General features: G+C 34.9%; 2 protein-coding genes across 8 annotated transcripts in view; one reads left to right on the plus strand and one right to left on the minus strand.

The window, feature by feature from the left end:
- Window positions 1-19,552, plus strand: part of Fbxl20 (F-box and leucine rich repeat protein 20) — a 99,166-nt gene that overhangs the window by 9,007 nt on the left and 70,607 nt on the right. The window contains exon 1 of one of the 7 annotated variants that reach the window (XM_047545703.1): window positions 14,409-14,452. The exons of 5 other annotated variants lie outside the window; for them this stretch is intronic. The gene's annotated coding sequence lies outside the window, so the exon portion shown is untranslated. Of the gene's footprint in view, window positions 1-14,408; window positions 14,453-19,552 lie in introns of those variants that run through there. One more of the 7 variants, XM_047545707.1, reaches the window with a different exon arrangement.
- Window positions 11,373-11,564, minus strand: LOC124980291 (cytochrome c oxidase subunit 7C, mitochondrial-like). The gene has a single exon (XM_047545708.1). The coding sequence runs from the start codon at window positions 11,562-11,564 to the stop codon at window positions 11,373-11,375; it is 192 nt and encodes a 63-aa protein (XP_047401664.1).

Below are 19,552 nucleotides of genomic sequence, written 5' to 3' on the forward strand. Positions count from 1 at the left end.
GAAAGACCCCATCTCAAAATAAATGAATAAATAAATAGGATTGGGGATGTAGCTCAGTGGTAGGACGCTTCTAGGTACGGTCGGTACCAACAAACAAACAAAACAAGACCTCTTTTATCTTGTTTTTGAACCAGCTCATCTGTATCTTTTTTTTTTTCTTTTTTTTTTTTTTTGTGGTGCTGGGGATTGAACCCAGGGCCTTGTGCTTGCAAGGTGAGCACTCTACCAACTGAGCTATCTCCCCAGCCCTCGTCTGTATCTTTTCATATTCTAAGTTTGAAATTAATTTTAGTGGGCTAGGGTTGTGGCTCAGTGGTAGCGTGCTCGCCTAGCATGCATGAGGCCCTGGGTTCCATCCTCAACACCATATAAAAATAAAATATTGTGTCCACCTACAACTAAAAAATATCTTTAAAAAACCTAAAGACTAAAAATATATTTTAAAAAAGAAATTAATTTTAGTAAGAAGAGAAGGAAAGACCATTTCAACAGAATTTTATGAAAGGAAATAATTCATTTTTGAATTATGAAATAAAAAGTATTCTGAACAGGGTCTTGCTGTGTTGCCCATGCTGACCTTGAATTTCTGGGCTTAAGCAATCTTCCTGTGTCCCAAATAGCTGGAATTTCAGGTGTATGCCATTGTGCCTGGCTTAAAAAGTATTCATATACATTTGTATATTTCTGTGCATATATATGTTCTAGTGAAATTCTAGTGTTATGGTACTTATGTGACCTTAGGTAAGTTAACTCTATGGACATCCATTATCTCAATTCTAAGATTCCTTCTACTTATGAAAATTCTGTGATTCTCTAAGGAGATTAGATGATCAATTATTACTAGTGTTCTTAATGTATTTCCAACTTCTAGTAAAGAAAGCCAATTAACCTTTATAATTTTATCTTATATACCGCTTTGGATTTCTGCTTGTTTCTGCCCTGAATTCTGATAAATAAACAAAAACAAAACAAAACAAAAGGCTGACAATGGGAGAAAATCCGCAGTATAAGCAGACAATAACGGTCAATAACATCTTTGCCAATGGAATGAGAAGTGAATGTAATGATTATGTTTTATCCTGGAGTTTGGTGTGCTATGATTTCAGTTTCTTAGAATATATGGAATTTATATTTACATGTAGAATATCTTTAAGAGCATTAGCTTTGGGCTGGGGAGATAGCTCAGTTGTGCAAGCACGAGACCCTGGGTTTGATCCCCAGCACCGCAAAAAAAAAAAAAAAAAAAAAAAGAGCATTAGCTTTGAAGTCTGAGTTTGAACCCTACTTTTGCTATTCAGTCATATATGACCTTGGACAAGTTATTTAATGTTTCATATTTTTCAGTCTCTAAAATGGGTATAATATCTACTAAATTCTGTGGTGATTGTATAGTATTTAGCAAGTTGTCTACCATACAATAAGAGCTCAATAATTGATGTCTATTATTATATTTGTGTAGAAACGTTTGCAAACAGACATTTTCAATATTTTAAATCTTTTAAAAGAACATGCAATTTAAATACAAAATCCTTTTACAAAGGGAGGAGTGCAACTTATCATTTCTTTATTCATCTGAGTAATATGGTAGGTTTATTAAATAAGAACATCTTTGTGTTTTAATCAGTATAGTTGAGCAGTAATAATTTATCAGTGTTTCAATCTGAAGTTTACTCCAGCTGTTATTGTACTCATTGTCAGGCAGATATGGGTAAATGTCTCCTAAGTGGAAAATCTGGCACCAAATTGTAAAATTTTAAGATACTGGATCAGCCAGCTTTTACCCCTAGAACTGATTGTTCTTCTCTGATTTGTAGAAAATGGTTATGATGTGACTGAACACAGACAAGAAGAGATGTATTTATTAAAAAGGGCGGTGTTACTAATACCCTTACTAGGTTTTTGAAAATTGTAAGGAAGCACATGTTGAAAAAATTCATCACAACTTACTTCTGCAACCCACATATAGAAAAGAAAACTGGTATATTTGGAATTCTTCTTGGTTAATTAGAACATTTATTTAATGCTGTAACTTTCCTAGCACATTATCATTAATTGTAACTTCTGGATAAGAGGCTTCATTAATATTCAGTATTCTTAGTCACAGCTGACTCATGTTATACAAAGAAGCTTGCCAAATCTAGATATAATTTTTTAAAGCTCAACAAAAAAATTGCAACTTTACTGAGGTCAACATATTCCTTAGAAAGATTAATTATATTTATTTAATTTTTTTGTTGTTATTTTTGGGAGTATAGTACTGGACTTCTAACCCAGGGTCTCACACATGCTTGGCAAGGACCCTAGAATAATTGTATTTAGATTATGTCTTGAAAGGTGAATTATAGGCCCTAATTGATATAAATTTCATCTGGTCTCTCTTCCAGATGAAAGAGTTTGGCCTATATTTAGGAACCAAGATTTCAGAGCCAGGCTTGTAATCCCAGTGGCCTGATAGGCTGAGGTGGAAGGGCAATTTAGCAAGACCATATCCAAAATAACAGAAAGGGCTCAGAATGTAACTCAGAGGAGTGCCTCTAGGTCCAGTTCCCAATATAGAAAGAAAAAAATTTTTCCCAAAGGACCTAATCTTAGCTCTACTATGAACTCACATTGAGCCTTGGGGAAAACCACTTATCACTCTCTCTTTATAGCTCTTTTTTTTTTTTGTTTGTTTGTTTGTTTTTTTGTTTTTGTTTTTGGTCCTCTCTGAGGGGTTGGGTATTCGAACCACTGCCCTTTCACATGTTAGGCATGCAATGAGCTATTTCTCCAGCTCCTCTTTACAGCTTTAAAAGAACATTTTCAATATCTATTTCCGTATCATAATAGGAATTAGATTAATGTTAGTTAAAAATCAAACCCCAAACTCTTGCTTGTTACTAATACTCCCTGAGTTAAGGGAACATTATTAAGGAGAGATATTTAAAACCAAATTTCATTAATTATTCGTTGTGGCTGGAGCCCCTTCTAGAGATAAACTGGTAACATGGGTGACCTGCAAAGTTGCCAGTAAGGTTTTTGCACAATTCTCATCTCTTGAAACTACCCTATCCTTAGATTAGGAGTAGATCTGGATTTGTGTGTTTCATGTAAGATCCCTAAGAGATAGTAATATCAATTTCTGTTAAAAAAATACTGGGATAGGGATAAGAAAGACTAAGGTATCTTATATTTGCATCCTGAACTCCAAGGGAACTACATTTATATACCATGCATTCTACTTTTCACAAGTTTCTGTCCTGAATATTTTAGTCCTAGAAACAAAGTATAGTATCTGATGTACCGTACTCAATGTATAGGTATTTTATTTACATGATGAAGTACATTCAGTTTCACAAATAAAACTACCATGCCACACTAAGTTGCCAGTAAACTACCAAGAGCAAATATGTTTGGGTTTCATAGCTTATCTGACTTTGTCTAGAACTCAGAAAATCAAAGCACAGAAAACCAAGTTATGCTCTCTCAGTAGGAGTTTAGTTCTGTTTAATTAGCACATACTGTGTGTAAGATTGATAGGCATTGGGTGTATAAAGATGCTCTAAGATGTTATCTCTACCTTGAGGTGTTTGTAATCTAGTTAGGAAGAATTATATGTAAGAAAATAATCTAGTATTGTGGTAAATGCTGTGGTAGATGTATGTGAAAATGACAAAAACCATTTTTCATGAGAAGTCTTCATACTTTCGTGATCCTCACATTGCTTATATGAAAAACACTTTAATGCTTTTAAAGAAAATGAAATCCTCCTCTTGAAAAATATTAGCACTTAGTTGGGTGTTGGGATGCATGCCTTATAATCTTAGTGCCTGGGGAAGCTGAGACAGGAGGATCACAAATTTGAGATAGCCTCAGCAATTTGGCAAGAACCTGTCTCAAAATAAAATAAAAAGGGCTGGGGATATGACTCAGTGGTGAAATGCTTCTGGGTTCATCCTCTGTACAAAAAAAGAAAAAAAAAAAGAAAAGATTGGGTAAGGCGACTGCAAGGCACAGAGTGCTACAGAACTGGAGGAGGCAAGGAATGGAGTCTCTTAGAACCTCCAGAGAGCTTGTGATACCTTGATTGAACTGGCTAATACCTTGATTTAGTTTTTTAAAAATATTTTCTTTTAGTTGTTGATGGACCTTTATTTTTCATTTATTTATTTATGTGTGGTGCTGAGGATCGAACTCAGTGCTTCACACATGCTGGGCAAGCACTCTACCACTGAGCCACAACCCCAGCCCCCTCTATTAGTTTTTAAGACAAAAAATAAATGTCTTGTTAAAGCTATTTATGAATGATTCTGCATAGTGATGTACCTCATATATACCTAATGGAATATCTGGTGAACTCCAGTTTGAACTATCTCAAGCAACAAATTAATGTAGTGTTTTACATATTAAAAAACATGTTCACATTTATGATTTGAAATTAATAAAACTTTTATGTTAGAAGGTATTTCTTTATTATCTTACAAATAAGAAAGCAGGTGCTCAAAAAGGCTGTTATTTCCCCAACATTAAATAGCTAGATTTAGGAGCCATAACTTTTAATCCAGTTTAATCTAGTTTGTCTGTTATATTTGTCCCTAGCATATGATGACTGAGAATGAGTTTGCTGAATTATTTGCCCCTTCTCCCTCACCTTGCCTCCCCATCTCTCTCTCTCTGTTGGGATGATTATCAAAGTCAGGGCCTTGTGCATGATAGGCAGGCACTTTCCAGTGAACCACTCTCCCAACAGTCCTCCTCCTCCTCTTTGTTGTTGTTGTTGTTATTATTATTAGATTATCAGTGATTGAACTAGGGGCCCTTAACCACTAGCCACACTGCCAGACCTTTTTTATTTTTTATTTTGAGACAGGGTCTCACTAAGTTGCTTAGGGCCTTGCTAAATTACTGAAGCTGGTCTTGAATTTTCAATCCTCCTGCCTCAGCCTCCCAGCTTACTGGGATTACAGGCATGCACCTCCACATCTAACTCCCTCATTCCTCTGTTGACCCATAGCAGGCATTAATAAAATATTTGGTTAGAATTGACTAACACATCAGTTTGTGACTATAGAGTTGAACAAAGTTCATGGTGTTGGCATTGCAAAATATAAGGTTTAGACCTATGCTTTGGCATATTAGGAATATCTTCTAGCCAGTTTAAGTAACTCACCTAAACAACCATGCACAAATATTTTGTGAAAACCATACCAAGAAGCAATTTCCTTTCAGATACCTTGCAATAAATCACAGTTGCATCAGCAACTGTAGTGTATTATCCATATCTCAAAACCCTTGAAAAAGAACAAATCCACATCAAAATCAATTGAAGGCAGGAAATAATTAAAATCAGAGCCAAAATGAATGAAATTGAGATTAAAAAACAATTTAAGAATCAAACAAGAAGTTGGTTCTTTTGAGAGACTAAACAAAATTGAATAACTCTTTGCTAGGCTAACCAAATGAAAGAAAAAAACTCAAATTATTAAAACCCATGCTAAAAGGAAATGTCACCATAGACACTACTGAAATACAGAGGATAATCGGAAACTATTTTGAAAATTTATACTTCCAATGAGATAGAAAATCTTGAAGACATCAGCAAATTCCTGGAGACATATGACTTACCCAAATTGGACCAGGAGGATATAGAAAATTTAAACAGACCAATTACAAGTTAGGAAATTGAAGAAGTCATCAAAAGCATACCACAAAGAAAAGTCCAGGACTGAATGAATTCTTGCAAAGTTCTGCCAGATTTTTGAAGAAGAAGTAATACCCATCCTCAAATTATTCCACAAAATAGAAAAGAAGGGAACTCTTCCAAACACATTCTATGAAGCTAGTATCACCCTGATACCAAAACCAAAGACACATCAAGGAAAGGAAACTTTATACCAATATCCTTGATGAACATACATGGAAAAATATTTAATAAAGTATTGGCAAATCACATACAAAAATACATTAAAAAGTACCAGAAATGTAGCTCAGTGGTACAGTACTTGCCTAGCATGAGTGAGACCCTGGATTTGATCCCCAGACCACTTAAAAAAATTGCATAAGTAATAGATTAATGACTTTTTACATAAAATATTGAAACATTTAAGCATGATAGAATTCCCTCTGACACTACCTCAAACTTTTCTCTTTTCTGCCTCTTCTACTTAAAAAAATAAGAATTTAGCATATTTGGAGGCACGTGCCATAAACCCAGCTATTTGGGATGCCAAGGCAGGAGATTGTGAGTTTGAGACCAGCCTGGGCAATATGGCTAGACCCTCATCTCAGAAAAGGATAAAAATTAAATCTATGAAAAACTTTTACAAACTTGGAGGTTACCCTTGCAGAGTACATGTGTTTGGGTTTTTTTTTTTTTTTTTTTTGTACTGGGGATTGAACCCAGAAGTGCTTTACCACTGAGTTACATCTCCAGTGCTTATTTTTTTATTTTGAGGCAAGGTCTCACTAAGTTGCTTGGGGCCTCATTAAGTTGTTGAGGCTGGTCTTGAACTTGTGAACAACTTCCTGCCTCAGCCTCCAGTTTGCTGTACTACTGTGCCCAGCTCCAGCATTCTTATACTTACTATATATATACTAACCCTTTTGCCTTCCTATGTGTTTGCAAAGATTATCATTTGCAGGGGCTGGGGAGATAGCTCAGTTGTTAGAGTGTCTGCCTTACAAGCACAAGACCCTGGGTTCTAAACCCCAGCACTGTGCAAAAAAAAAAAAAAAAAAACAACAACAAAAAAAAACTACCATTTGCAAATCTGCTTGTCTCTTTTATTTTTTATTGCTTTTCTCTTTATTTTTGCCTTTTGTCTTTAAGTGTCCCCATCCCTAGATTATATATTCCTCTGTATTTTTTTATAATATTAAAAAAGTTTTGCTGTTTTCTTAGTCTGTTCTTGGTCACCAAATAAAATACCACAGACTGGGTAATTCATAAACCGTAAAAATTTATTTTACACAATTCTGGAGACTGAAGTCTAAGAGCAAGGTGAATCCTGACAGGCAGAAGGGATGAAAATTCTGGGCAACTCTCTGAAGCATGTTTTATAAGGGAATTAATCCAGTTTATAAGATTGAAGTGCTCACGGCCTAATAATCTTCCAGTATTCCCCCCGACTTTTTCTTTTTCTTTTTTTCTCCTACCTTTTAATACCATCATCATGGGACTTAAGTTCCAGAATTTTGAAGGGATACAAACATTCAGACTACAGAATCTGTATTAATTCTTTATGCCTGTTTTTAATCTACTTGGAGTTTATTATTTATTTATTTAATGGTTCTAGGGTTCAAACCCAGGGTTTTGTACATGCTAGGCAAGTGCTTCACCATTGACCTACGTCCCAAGTGACTTGGAGTTTATTTTATAAGGTAGATTTTAAACTGAACATTCTTCTCATGTTGATGTTATAATACTTTACAGTTCATAGTCTCTTTATTGGTTTTGAGTGCCATTTTTATCATAAAACTAATTAAAATACATTCATGAGTGTATTTTTGAACTGGTTTCTATTCCTTCTATTTTATTGCCGATACCACAATTTTACTCAATTGGCTTTATGCATTAATCTGAGAGAACTGATATCTACACATCTACACAACATTTTCTTTCCCATTCATGAATGTATCATATTTATTTAGCTTTTATCAGCCAAAACATTTTTTTAAATTTTTAAATAAGAGATGGGGTCTTGCTATGTTACCCAGGCTGAACCCATACCTCTGTGGTAGAGCATTCTTTCTGCTTGAACCTTCTGAGTAACTGGGACTATAGGCATGTGTCATTATATCTGGCTCAATCAGAAAATATTTAGTATTCTTCCTTTCATTTCCTACACTGAGGCAGTGGTGTAACTCAGTGGGAGAGTACTTGCCTAGCATGAATGAGACCCTGGATTCAAACCTCAGTACCTACTACCTTTACCACATAAAAGATCCTGTACAGTTTTGTTAGTTTTATTTCTACATACTTAATAATTTTTTGATTTTACAAATGAGTTTTCTTTTTCCTGTTAGATTTTCTAATCACTTAATTTATTCAGCAAATACTTTGAGTGCTTTGTATGTACCACGTATTGTTACAATGGTAGGTTGTAAAAGTGGACAAAATACAAACTCCTGTCCTAATGTACTTTAAAATCTAGTGAGGGGGGCTGGGGAGATAGCTCAGCTGGTAGAGTGCTTGCCTTGCAAGCACAAGGCCCTGAGTTCGATTCCCGGTACCGCAAAAAAAAAAAAAAAAATCTAGTGAGGGGAGATTGACAGCAGATAAAAAGTATATATATAATATGCAAGATGACAATAATTGCTATGAACAAAAAGGGCATGCAAAAAGGGGGTCAGAGGTTGGGCATTGTTCATATTTTATATATAATGGTGAAGGAAGATCTCACTGTTAGATAATGTTTGAGCACATTTAAAGAAATGATGAAGCAAGGCATGTGTTTTCCGGAGGAGAGACCATTATGGGCAAAGTGTAGTAAATACAAAAAAATGAAGATGAGAGTGTCCTTGATGTATTCTAGAACAGTGGTAGGTCAATGTGACCAGAGTATAGGGATGTTGGTGTATAATAGTAGGGATGAAATCAAAGAGTTATTAATGAGAATTGGAGGTAGGGATGGAGAGTAGATGGAGATTAGGGCAGATTGTGAAAGACTTTGTAGACCTTTTAAGCTCTGAATTTTATTCTTGACAAGGTAAACTATAGGGATCTTTGAGTAGATATGGAACATGATATAACTTATATTTTGAAAGCATCAGTCTTGGGCTGGGATATCTTGGGGATGGGGCCCAACTTTAAACTTGAGATTTATTTATGTTTCATATATATACCTATGTATATAGCCTGACGGCATTTTATACAATATTTCTAATGTGCCTGCATTTTGACTGTGGTCATCACATAAGGTCAGGTGTTGAATTTTTTACTTATGGGGTCTTATTGGCATTTAAAAAGTTTTGGATTTTGGAACATTTCAGATTTTTGGTTTAGGGTTACTCAGCCTGTATTTTGAAAGTATGTAAGTGATTGGATTAACCATCATTAGAAAACTGAAATTTGTATGTTTTTTTTTTTTCTTGCGGTACTGGGGATCGAACTCAGGGCCTTGTGCTTACAAGGCAAGCACTCTACCAGCTGAGCTGTCTCCCCAGCCCCTTTAAAGTAAGGGTTGAGAGAATGGAGGGTTGGGAGGCTCCGAACCAGAATCCGGCTGGTTCGTTCGTTTGTAATTTCCATAATGTAACCGTGCTGGGGTCTCGAACCATGATCTCCAGCATGGGAGGCAGCCTCTCTAGGGGATGGGCTATTTCGCCAGCACGAAATTTGTATGTAGATTTTTTTTTTTCTCTTACAATATTGGGGATTGAATCCAGGGCTTCATACATGCCAGGCAGGTTCTCTACCATTGAGCTACTTTCCCAACCCTTTTCATTTTATTCCAGATAGGGTCTCCCTAAGTTGCCCAGTCTGGCCTTGAACTTCTGAGCCTTCTGCTACAGCCTGTTGATTTTTATGTTCATTTTTGTATCCAGTTAGAATATTTTCACCTTTTTAGTGGTTTAATTGATACAGTGATCATTATCTCATAAGAGTTTAGAGCAGAGCTTTTCCAGAACTATAATTTACAGAGGTAGTTCTTAAACTTCAGTTGAAGATCACCTGAAGGTTGGCAAATCACATTCTTTTTTTTTTATTAATATTTTTACTTGTAGATGAAAACTATACCTTTATTTTATTTATTTATTTTTATGTGGTGCTGAGGATCAAATCCAGTGTCTGACATGAGCTAGGCAAGCGCTCTACCACTGAGCTACAGCTACAGCCCCTTACCTTGATTCTTTAATTTGCATTCTAAGAAGCTTAAAGTGTAACACCTATGCTGCTGGTCTGAGTACTACACTTTGGATAATACTGACTTGGACCATAAGAGGTGAATCCCAGCACCACATATATCCATAAGAACAGGACTCTTTTTTTTTTTTTTTTAAACATTTTTTAGGTGTTGATAAGACCTTTTTATTTTATTCATTTATTTACATGTGGTGCTGAGAATTGAACCCAGTGCCTCACACATGCTAGACAAGTGCTCTACCACTGAGCCACAACTCCAGCCCCAGAACAGGACTCTTAACTAGAATTATCCATGCTTGTATAATTTATATCAAAATGGATTCTTTTTTAAAAATACATTTTTTTAGTTATAAGTGGACACAATAAATTTAAAAGAGAAAGCAGTGCTACATTAAAAAAATTAAAAATAAATATAAAAAATTCAAAGGATTGTATGTTTAATGTTTAAAGCAAAACTGTAGCACCAGTCCAACTGCTTGGACTCAGATCTCAGCTCCATCTTTTCCTGCCTATATTTAAAATGTTCTACAATTATAAAATTATAATTTTATTATGTTATATATGATATATGCATTTTAGCAGCTTAAATGATAATGGGGTTTTGGATTTTTTTTGTGTGTGTGTGGTGCTGGGGAATGCAGGGCCTTGTGCTTGCAAGGTAAGCACTCTACCAACTGAGCTATATTCCCAGCCCTGGTTTTTGGATTTTTTAAAAATATTTTTTTGTTGTGGATGGACACAATACCTTTATATTATTTATTTATTTATTTATTTATTTATTTTTAATTTAGGAATAATCCTTTATTATGCCTTAGATGCTGTTACATTCCATCGAAAGTATTTTACTTTTATTCAAACAGGACTAATTACTGTCAGCAGTACAATTATCAATACTAAAATTTGTTTTAAGTTTTAGGTCTAGGGAAAAAAAAATGAAGCTCTCAAATACCTAACATCAGAACTTTAATCTGTATGCACTACTGGTTTTTCTCATTATTAATTATAACTAATGAAAAAAAACAATTAAAATTGTTATAGGATCATCAAAGTAAAATTTTGATTACACTTTTATGACAAATAACCAAGGTGGCCCTTCCCAGGGATAAAAAAACAAAACAAAAAACTAATAATTTAAGGGTATGAAACAAGCGGGTTTTTTGTTTGTTTGTTTGTTTGTTTGTTTTTGGTGTGTGTGTGTGTGTGCTGCTAGGGATCAAACCCAGGTGCCTCACATGGCAGGCAAGCACTCTTCCATTGAGCCATATCCTCAAACTAAAACAAGCTATCATATATAGTTCTGGACTTAAAAAAGAAAAACAAAAAAACTTGGGAATTATTCAAATAAAATAAGCAAACACTCAATTATCTCATTTCCTATTTCAGAGAAGATGCATTGAGCATTCATGTTATTAGTTTATTTACAAACATATCCAGTATGCTATGAATCCAGGAGTTTGATTCATTTTTCAGAGACTGCACCTCTTAAAACATTCTTCATATCTATTAAATGGATCAATTACAACCATCCCTATTTCTTAAGCAGTTGGTGTCTTACTATAAAGAAAGGTGCAGCAAAACCTGATCCAAAGAATAAGGTCATCATAACCAGTAAGCGCCACTTGTTTTCCACTGAAAATGGCAAATTCTTCCCGGGGCCCTCCTCATAGTGGCTCCAACAGACCACCGAAGTAGTGAACCTTTGAATACTCTGTCCCAACATGGCGCTGCTGGGTCCTCTGCGGAGAGCGCAGAAACCGCAGGCGGAAGAAAAGCGTCACTTATTTATTTTTTATGTGGTGCTGAGGATCAAACCCAGGGCCTCACACTAGGCAAGTATACTACCACTGAGCCATAACCCCAGCCCTGGATTTTTTTTTTTTTTAAACCAAGTACATCATTAGCTTTTATAAATATTCAGTGTGTGAGAACCAGTGGGAAAAAACTGCATTACTGAAAGGGAGAGAAGTACTTAGCAAACTGAGGACCAGAATACCTTTTCTTTCCATGAGAAAATTAATCTTTTTATATGTGAATATAAAATTGTGGAGCAACAGAGGAGGAACTGCTTCAGGACCTTCAAGTAGATTAACAAAACCAACAATCAGAAAGACTGACTTTTAGGTAGAGAAGGAAAAACCTAGTGATTTTCAGCTGGTCAAGGGAAGGTGGACTTTGTAGTCATATCATAGAAAACTTCAGAAGGGCTGAAAATACATTTGAAAGGGACCATAAATGTTTGTCCAATAAAACATTAAGGATCTGCTATTTTCTAAATATCTTACCTTTGTAATCCCAATAACCTGGGAGGATTGCAATTTCCAGGGCAACTTCAACAATTTAGACTGTGTCTCAAAATAAAAATGAATAAATCAAAAGGACTGGGATATGTGCTTGCCTCATATGTGTGTGAGGCCCAGCACCACCTAGGAAAAAAAAAAAAAGAAAAGCTTCTAACCCTTTTCTAGTTACTAACATGCAGTACCCTGCTTAGTTGGTGTAAAGTTAATTTCTTTATTAGTTCAAATTTTGTCTGAGATCACTGCTTAAAATGTCTGTACCACAGTTTTCTTATGAAGCAGAGATAAAAATGAATCTTTCTTTTATGAGAGTTAAATAATGAATAAATAGTGCCTACAAAAGTGCTATGTGCACAGTATGTATTCAGTATGTTTAAGTTACTGCTATTGTATGATTAGCTTTCAAAAATCCTAGAGAATACAAGGAACAGAAATGGTGACTTAACTCCTTTTCCTTTACAACGTGTTGTAGAAGAAATTTGGCAGGAAAAATAAAATCTTCATTTCAAGATTAGTTATAATCTAGCACTAAGAATATAGGTGATTGCTGTCCATGACTTTAGAATGAGTATTACTAGAAATAAGAAACCATAAAATCTTTATTTTTAGATTAAAGAAACATTTAGCTCTTCTGTCAGTTAATCTGACAAATATTTATTGTGTGACTTGTCCTGTGTAAGGCACTATGACTGATCTACCTTCTAAAAGCTTACAGTCTAATAGGTTAAAAGAGAATCAACACAAAAGATAGTAGAATGAATCGGATATACCTTTCCAGTTTTCATATATGAATATTTGACTAGTGTAACTCCTTATCATGTACAACCACAAGAATGGGAAGTTATACTCCATGTGTGTATAATATGTCAAAATACATTCTACTGTCATGTATATCTAAAAAGAACAAATAAAAAAATTTAAAAAGAATAAACACAGAGAAATAAAGATTAATAGAACCAAAATCAAAGTGCTATGGATTATAGGGAAGTAAGAGAACATACCCACCTAGAGAATATTATGATTTCTGAAGGGGCCCAAGTGAACCTTCCCTCATTTTTGCTGAAGTTCTGGACAAATGGAGAAAGTAGGAGTGGCATATGGGGGCCAAAATATTAATTTCATTACAGTTGAAACCAGATTGGGATATGGCTTTCAGTATGTGAGCCAAGTTGTGCCTGTTAACTGAAGGCTGTCAGGTAGATTGATGACCCTCACCCCAAGCAGTGCTATACTGAATCAAACTTCACTGTGTGCAAGGGAGAGTCTGACCCTGGAGAACCCTTGTTCAGAAAGGTAGAACTACAAAGCTAAGACAAGTTATGCTTCATTCTTCTATATAGGATTTGCCAGTCAGATAGGTCATTACATCTCAATAAATAAGTACAGAGTGTAACTCAGTAGTAGAGCATTTGCCTAGCATTTCAGTCCCCCATGCCACAAAAACAAATAACCTCTTTATCTAAAATTCCTCTTTATCTAAAACAGGAGTAAGAAAGAGACACCCTGTAAAAGAAAGGATCAGAGAATGTTTCACAGAGGATGTAACATTGGAGCTAAGTATTTGAAAAATGTATAGGTTTCTAGATAGAAGGTATGAAGACACACAGTACAGATGTATGTGACAAGATCTAGTGTAACTGAGCATTTGAAGTTTTCAATTTCAGTTTTGTTAACATTTGGAATTTAATTATTAAACCTGAACATTTAGTTCCTGAACAGTGATTGGCTCATTTTCAAGGATATTCCACATAAAAGGTTATCTGAGTCAGTCCTTTCTGGTTTTAAGACAGCAAAGTAAAATTATTTCCAGGCTCTTTATGAAAATTACCTAAAAGCAGGGTATATAAGATCCATCTTTGAAATTATGAGAGTGAACATAATCCTTCTTGTGTGGAAAGAGAAAATAAAGCATTAGTAAGTGACATAACTGAGGAAAGGAGGTCAAACCCAAGTTCCTATGGAAGAGATTACTGGCAAGAGACAGGTCATGATTTGTCTGAGTACCACAGAAGGCTGGGATAAGATGAAGATACGAGAACAAGGTTGTTTTCTGAAAGTCTGTAATGGGAGACCTCCTCAGTACTCTCTCACTTTACCCACTCTTTGTGGTTGGGCAATAACTATCAGCTTTATGGAGTTTAGGAGATTTTTTTTTCTTTGAAAGAATTGACCCCATGTCCAGAGGAGAATGGAACTAAAATGCTGTGCTGAAAATGGGAGACAGGAACCAAATAAGTGAGAAGTCTACTCTGTTGTACAGTGGAACTTCCATTTTCCTCCCCTCATCCAGTTCCTGAATGCTGGCAGCCAGGTAAAAGATTAGAGCATTTTTTTGCACAATAAGAGAATAAAGATAGCTGCATTTAAAAATTCTGTTTATGCATTAACAGTAATGTGCCTGTGTTTATTTTTTTAAACATATATAAACATGTTTTTGTTATATAAGCAGACTACCTCACAAAGTTATTCATAACCAAACTATAGAACTATTCAGGTTTTAGAAAACTACAAAAACCTGGGATTAGTGAAATGGGGAGGCAAACAGGGAGGGGGCTAACTAATTAAGGCTGCCAACATTTTAAAAATCATATCATAGTGTTTATCTAGCATGCTTGAGTAACCTTGGGTTTAATCTCCAGCACTACAAAATAAAACAAAAACAGGAATGCATGTAGATTTATGAAAAATATCTTCTGTGTGTGTGAGAAAACAAGAGAGACACACACTAAGGATTGAACCCACAGCCTCACACATGGTAGGCAGCAAATGCTCTACCATTGGTTATATCCCCAGCCCCTGCCTTTTTTTTTTTTTTTTTTTTTTAATTTTAAGATAGGATCTCATTAAATTGCTTAGGCTGACCTTGAATTTGGGATCCTCCTGCCTCAGCCTCCAAAGTACCTGGGATTATAGGTATGTGCCGCCATGCCTGGTGAAAAATATCATTGTCCTAGTTTTTTTCCTCTTTGTCTTGGATCACCACTGTTTACAGTTAGGCCAAAGAACAGAGTTATCAAGCCTGTGTTCTAACTCCTAATTTATTCAGACGTTCAATGATGACACTGGCCTGCTTTTTCCTGCATCTGCATGGATTTTAATTTTGATACTTTTTATGTTTAAGAAAAGTTACTGTATATAATCCCAGTGGCTTGGGAGGGTAAGGCAGGAGGGTTGTGAGTTCAAAGCCAGTCTCAGCAATGGGTAAGGCAACTCAGTGAGACGCACTGAGTTCAATCCCAGATAGGTCTATATCTACAGTTGCTTTTCTTTCTTTATTTCCTTTTTTTTTTTTTTTTAAGGTACTGGGGATTGAACTCAGGGGCACTCAACCACTAAGCCACATCCCCAGCCCTATTTTATATTTTATTTAGAGACAGGGTCTCACTGAGTTGCTTAGTGCCTTGCTTTGCTGAGGCTGGCTTTGAACTCATATCCTGCCACAGCCTCCTGAGCCACTGGGATTACAGGTGTGTGCCAGTAGCCCCATTAGACCTATCTTAATCTTAGTAATTCTATAATCCTTATGTAAATTACATTACGTATTTTTTCCTGTTTCTTTTTTTGGTAAGAACCTTAAGTATATCTAGCTCAAGCTTTTTCTTAATATAAGAATCCAGTCTATGTGAGCTGCGGTTGTGGCTCAGTGGTAGAGCACTTGCCTAGTACATGTGAGGCACTGGGTTTGATCCTCAGCACCACATAAAATAAATAAATTAATTAAATAAAGGTATTGTGTCATCTACAACTAAACAATTTTTTAAAATTCAGTTTATGATATTCTTAGTATTGAGAAAACTGTTTGACCAATAATGGAGAGAGCTTACCTCTTTACAAATTTATTAAGGCCAAATCTGTTTTAATATAAATTGTTTCAATTTCTTCTAGGTTGGTTATCAGAAGTAATAAAGAGTTACTTCATTCTAAAGGACAATTCTTCAGTATGTAAAGATATTTGATAAAACCATTATTAACATTCTTCCATTCTAGAATTTTAATATCGCTAATACCTTTTTTCCCCTAAGGCTTCATTTGAGAACCTTTCACTATGCTAGAATCTATCCTTTCTTTTTTTAAAAATACTTTTTAGTTGTTGATGGACACTACCTTTTCTTTTTAATTTTATTTTTATGCAGTGCTGAGGATTGAACCCAATGCCTCATATATGCTAAGGCAAGTACTCTACCACTGAGCTATAACCCCAACCCAGGATCTGTCTTTTCAATGATATTTAGCAGTTACTTTTCTCAAATGTGATGTTAAGAGTTACTATTGATCATCCAAAATAGGATGGTAATTACCTCTTACCTGGTCTTTGCTTCTCATTAGTGTAGCCTAAAGTTTGTTTTTTTTTTTTTTTCTTTTAAAATTTGTTACAAGTCATATAACAAGCTCATGATAAACTAAAACTCAGGTTTTTTGTGAAACCAGGTTTCCTGTTTTGTGTTTAAATAACTGGTAATTGTTTAAATGCAAGATTTTAAAACTTACTTGTCTTTAGTTTCCTCTTGAAACCATCCTATTGGAATATTTTGAATTCTAATCCTATTATCTGATGAATTATTTATGCTAATGAACTTTGTAATCTCCACAAGATTAGTAAATATACTTTTATGATTTTAGCTAAGATATTTAAAACTGTTGCATGGGACTTTTAGATAAACATGGAAGTTTGACCCAATACATCTGGTTTCCTTCAACTAGTACTCAGATTATAATAAAGGAATAAAATCACAGGGACAAAAATGAGTGGAAGAAGAAAGCATGGTAGATGAGAAAGTTGAACTATTCTTTTGAAGGTAGAAAAATGGGTAGGTCTAGGGATGTGACTTAGTGGTAGAGTACTTACCTAGTATGCTCAAGGCCCTGGGTTTGATCCCTTGTACTGTCCCTATCCCCCCAAAAATAAGGAGAAATGGGTGTCAAGTGACTTAGCTAGTAGGAAGAAGCTATACCCTGAGTATTTGCAGAGAGTTCTGTCAGTGAAAACAAGTATACCTAACGTAACCTCCAAAAGGACTCAGGACTCGGTCACAAAATATCTTTAAAAAAAATTTTTTTTTAGTTTTCTATTAATCTTTTATTTTATTTATTTATATCTGGAGCTGAGGATCTAACCCAGGGTCTCACACACGCTAGGCAAGCACTCTGCCACTGAACCATGCCCCAGCCCTCACAAAAGATCTTATGAGATAAGGATAAGCTTATATATAATGTATATAATATATTGTTTATATGTTATAAATAATCATAAATATATACATTTATATAATTTATCATAAATAACAAAATTATAAATTTTATATATAGTATATAAGCTTATATAAGACAAGGATAAGCTGGGCATGGTGACCTGTGCATGTGAATCCTAACTACTTGGCAGACTGAGGGTAGGAGGATCACTTGAATGGAGGAGTTTGAGACTGACAGCTTGAGCAACATAATGTGAGACAAGGATGAGATTTGAGATTTAAAAGCAGGTAACAATTAGAAGTTTTTTATGAAGCGGTTAAGTCTCGTGCATATTCCTACCTCTCCCTATTTCCATTTTTCCTCCGAGGAAATGAAAGTTTAGGATTCTGGATCCAGGAACATCAGATATGTGAAGAGGTTCGAGTATGGGGCCAAGGAAGCTAAGTAAAAATCTGTTTATAGACTGTGGATCATTGAAATTATAAAGAACGTTCATTAGGGCTGGAATTGTGGCTCAGTGGTAGAGCACCTGCCTGGCATATGTGAGGCTCTGGGTTTGATACTCAGCACTACATATAAATAAATAAATAAAATAAAAGATCCATTGACAACTATAAAAAGATTTTTTAAAAGAAGGAAGTTTGTTCATTTAGTGTCTTAACACCATGAATATAGTAGACACCAAGGATAACCAAATAGTTGAGAAAAGCCTCCCAAAAAAGAGGTCAAACAAGCAAACAAAGGAAAAAGAAAAAAAATCATGGCAGGGAAAAGGTTGGGGATGGGGATGCAGTGGGGAGAACGGGTAATACCCTCCGAAAAATGAGGTATTGCATCTTCAGAAGGACAGGGTGTTATTTTTTAGAAATCTTTGAACAGATATAAAATAACTTTTGAAAATAAAACATGTAATAACACCCTCACCCAACAGTAAAATGTTTGAAAGTAGATACATGGAGAACCCTACTATATAGAATTCTCAAATCTCTTTGTCTTTTTATATTAAAATATTCAGTTTGGTTGTCTATAGCATGCTCTAGAGATTTCCTTCCAAATAGATATCCTTTGAAATGCTGACTAATATCAAACATCTACTTACATCATACATTCTTTACTTGTTATCATTATTTTGTGGTGCTGGGAATTGAACCCAGGGCCTTTCACATGCTAGGCAAGTACGCTACCACTGAACCACTTTCCCAACCCTTATTATCTGTTTTGTTTCTAATAGTACAATTATCTCATTTATATGACCCAAGAGCTATAGTGTATTTACTAGGTCTATTTGATATTTCTTTACCTTTTTTCTTTTGAAGTTTTTTCTTCCCTTCTTCTTTAAAGAATATTTGTTTTTATTTAACTTTGTTTCTTTTGGTTCCTTTGTGAATCAAAAGTATAATTTCTGGCATTCAGTTAAGAAATCTAGGGTAGTACATACGAGTTTTTTATGTTATCTAAAGCAGGGAAATACTTTCTCTACAAATAATAGCATTAATATATTAAAATAATGTTGCTTTGGAACTAGTTCCATAGCAGTAAGGTGACTTAGGATGTGCATTTGTGAGTGAAATATAAAATGACTATCTGACTTATGTCTTGGAAAATTCCATGGATTCTGCTAGTTTTCAATTTCTGACATACATACTAGGATTTGTACATGAGGACATGAAATTACTTTTTCTTGATTTACCAATTCTATGACATTTTGGAATCTGGGATTGGGTTAAATGTTTGCTGATCCTGAGTCAAATCCCATTATTGTCTTCTAGTGTCTACTTTTTGATCTTTCATATGTAGTAAGACTGGGAATAGAGAGGAGATGGATATGAAATTATATTGCCACTGTGAATTTTCATTTTTTTTCCTTTTACTTATAACATCAAAAGTAGTTTTGTTAGGGCATGAGACATTTTCAGAATTGAGTAGCACCAGTTCAACCTGAGATCCAATTATATCCAGAAGTTCACGAAAGTTCATAGAGCTCAGAGTATGTTGTTGAGAATGCCAAATAAATAGAGGAAATGCTCAAGATAAATCAGAATAAAAGTGTATGGATAGTCAGTGAAAATTACTTCTGCACTGAGAGCAATGAATTAGGAATGGACATAGTTTTTGGTTAAAGTAAACAAAAACAGAAGTCAGCATAAAAGAAAATTTGGGATGTTGAGTCAGATGTTAGAAGGTGCCAAAGAAGAAAGTTTGACCTATTAAGTAATATGTC

This window comes from Sciurus carolinensis, chromosome 3 (genome assembly GCF_902686445.1).
Source record: "Sciurus carolinensis chromosome 3, mSciCar1.2, whole genome shotgun sequence".
Taxonomy (NCBI): domain Eukaryota; kingdom Metazoa; phylum Chordata; class Mammalia; order Rodentia; family Sciuridae; genus Sciurus; species Sciurus carolinensis.

Coding starts and splice junctions, on each gene's coding strand:
- LOC124980291 (XM_047545708.1), bottom strand. CDS start 11,564: ATGTTGGGACAGAGTATTCAAAGGTTCACTACTTCGGTGGTCTGTTGG.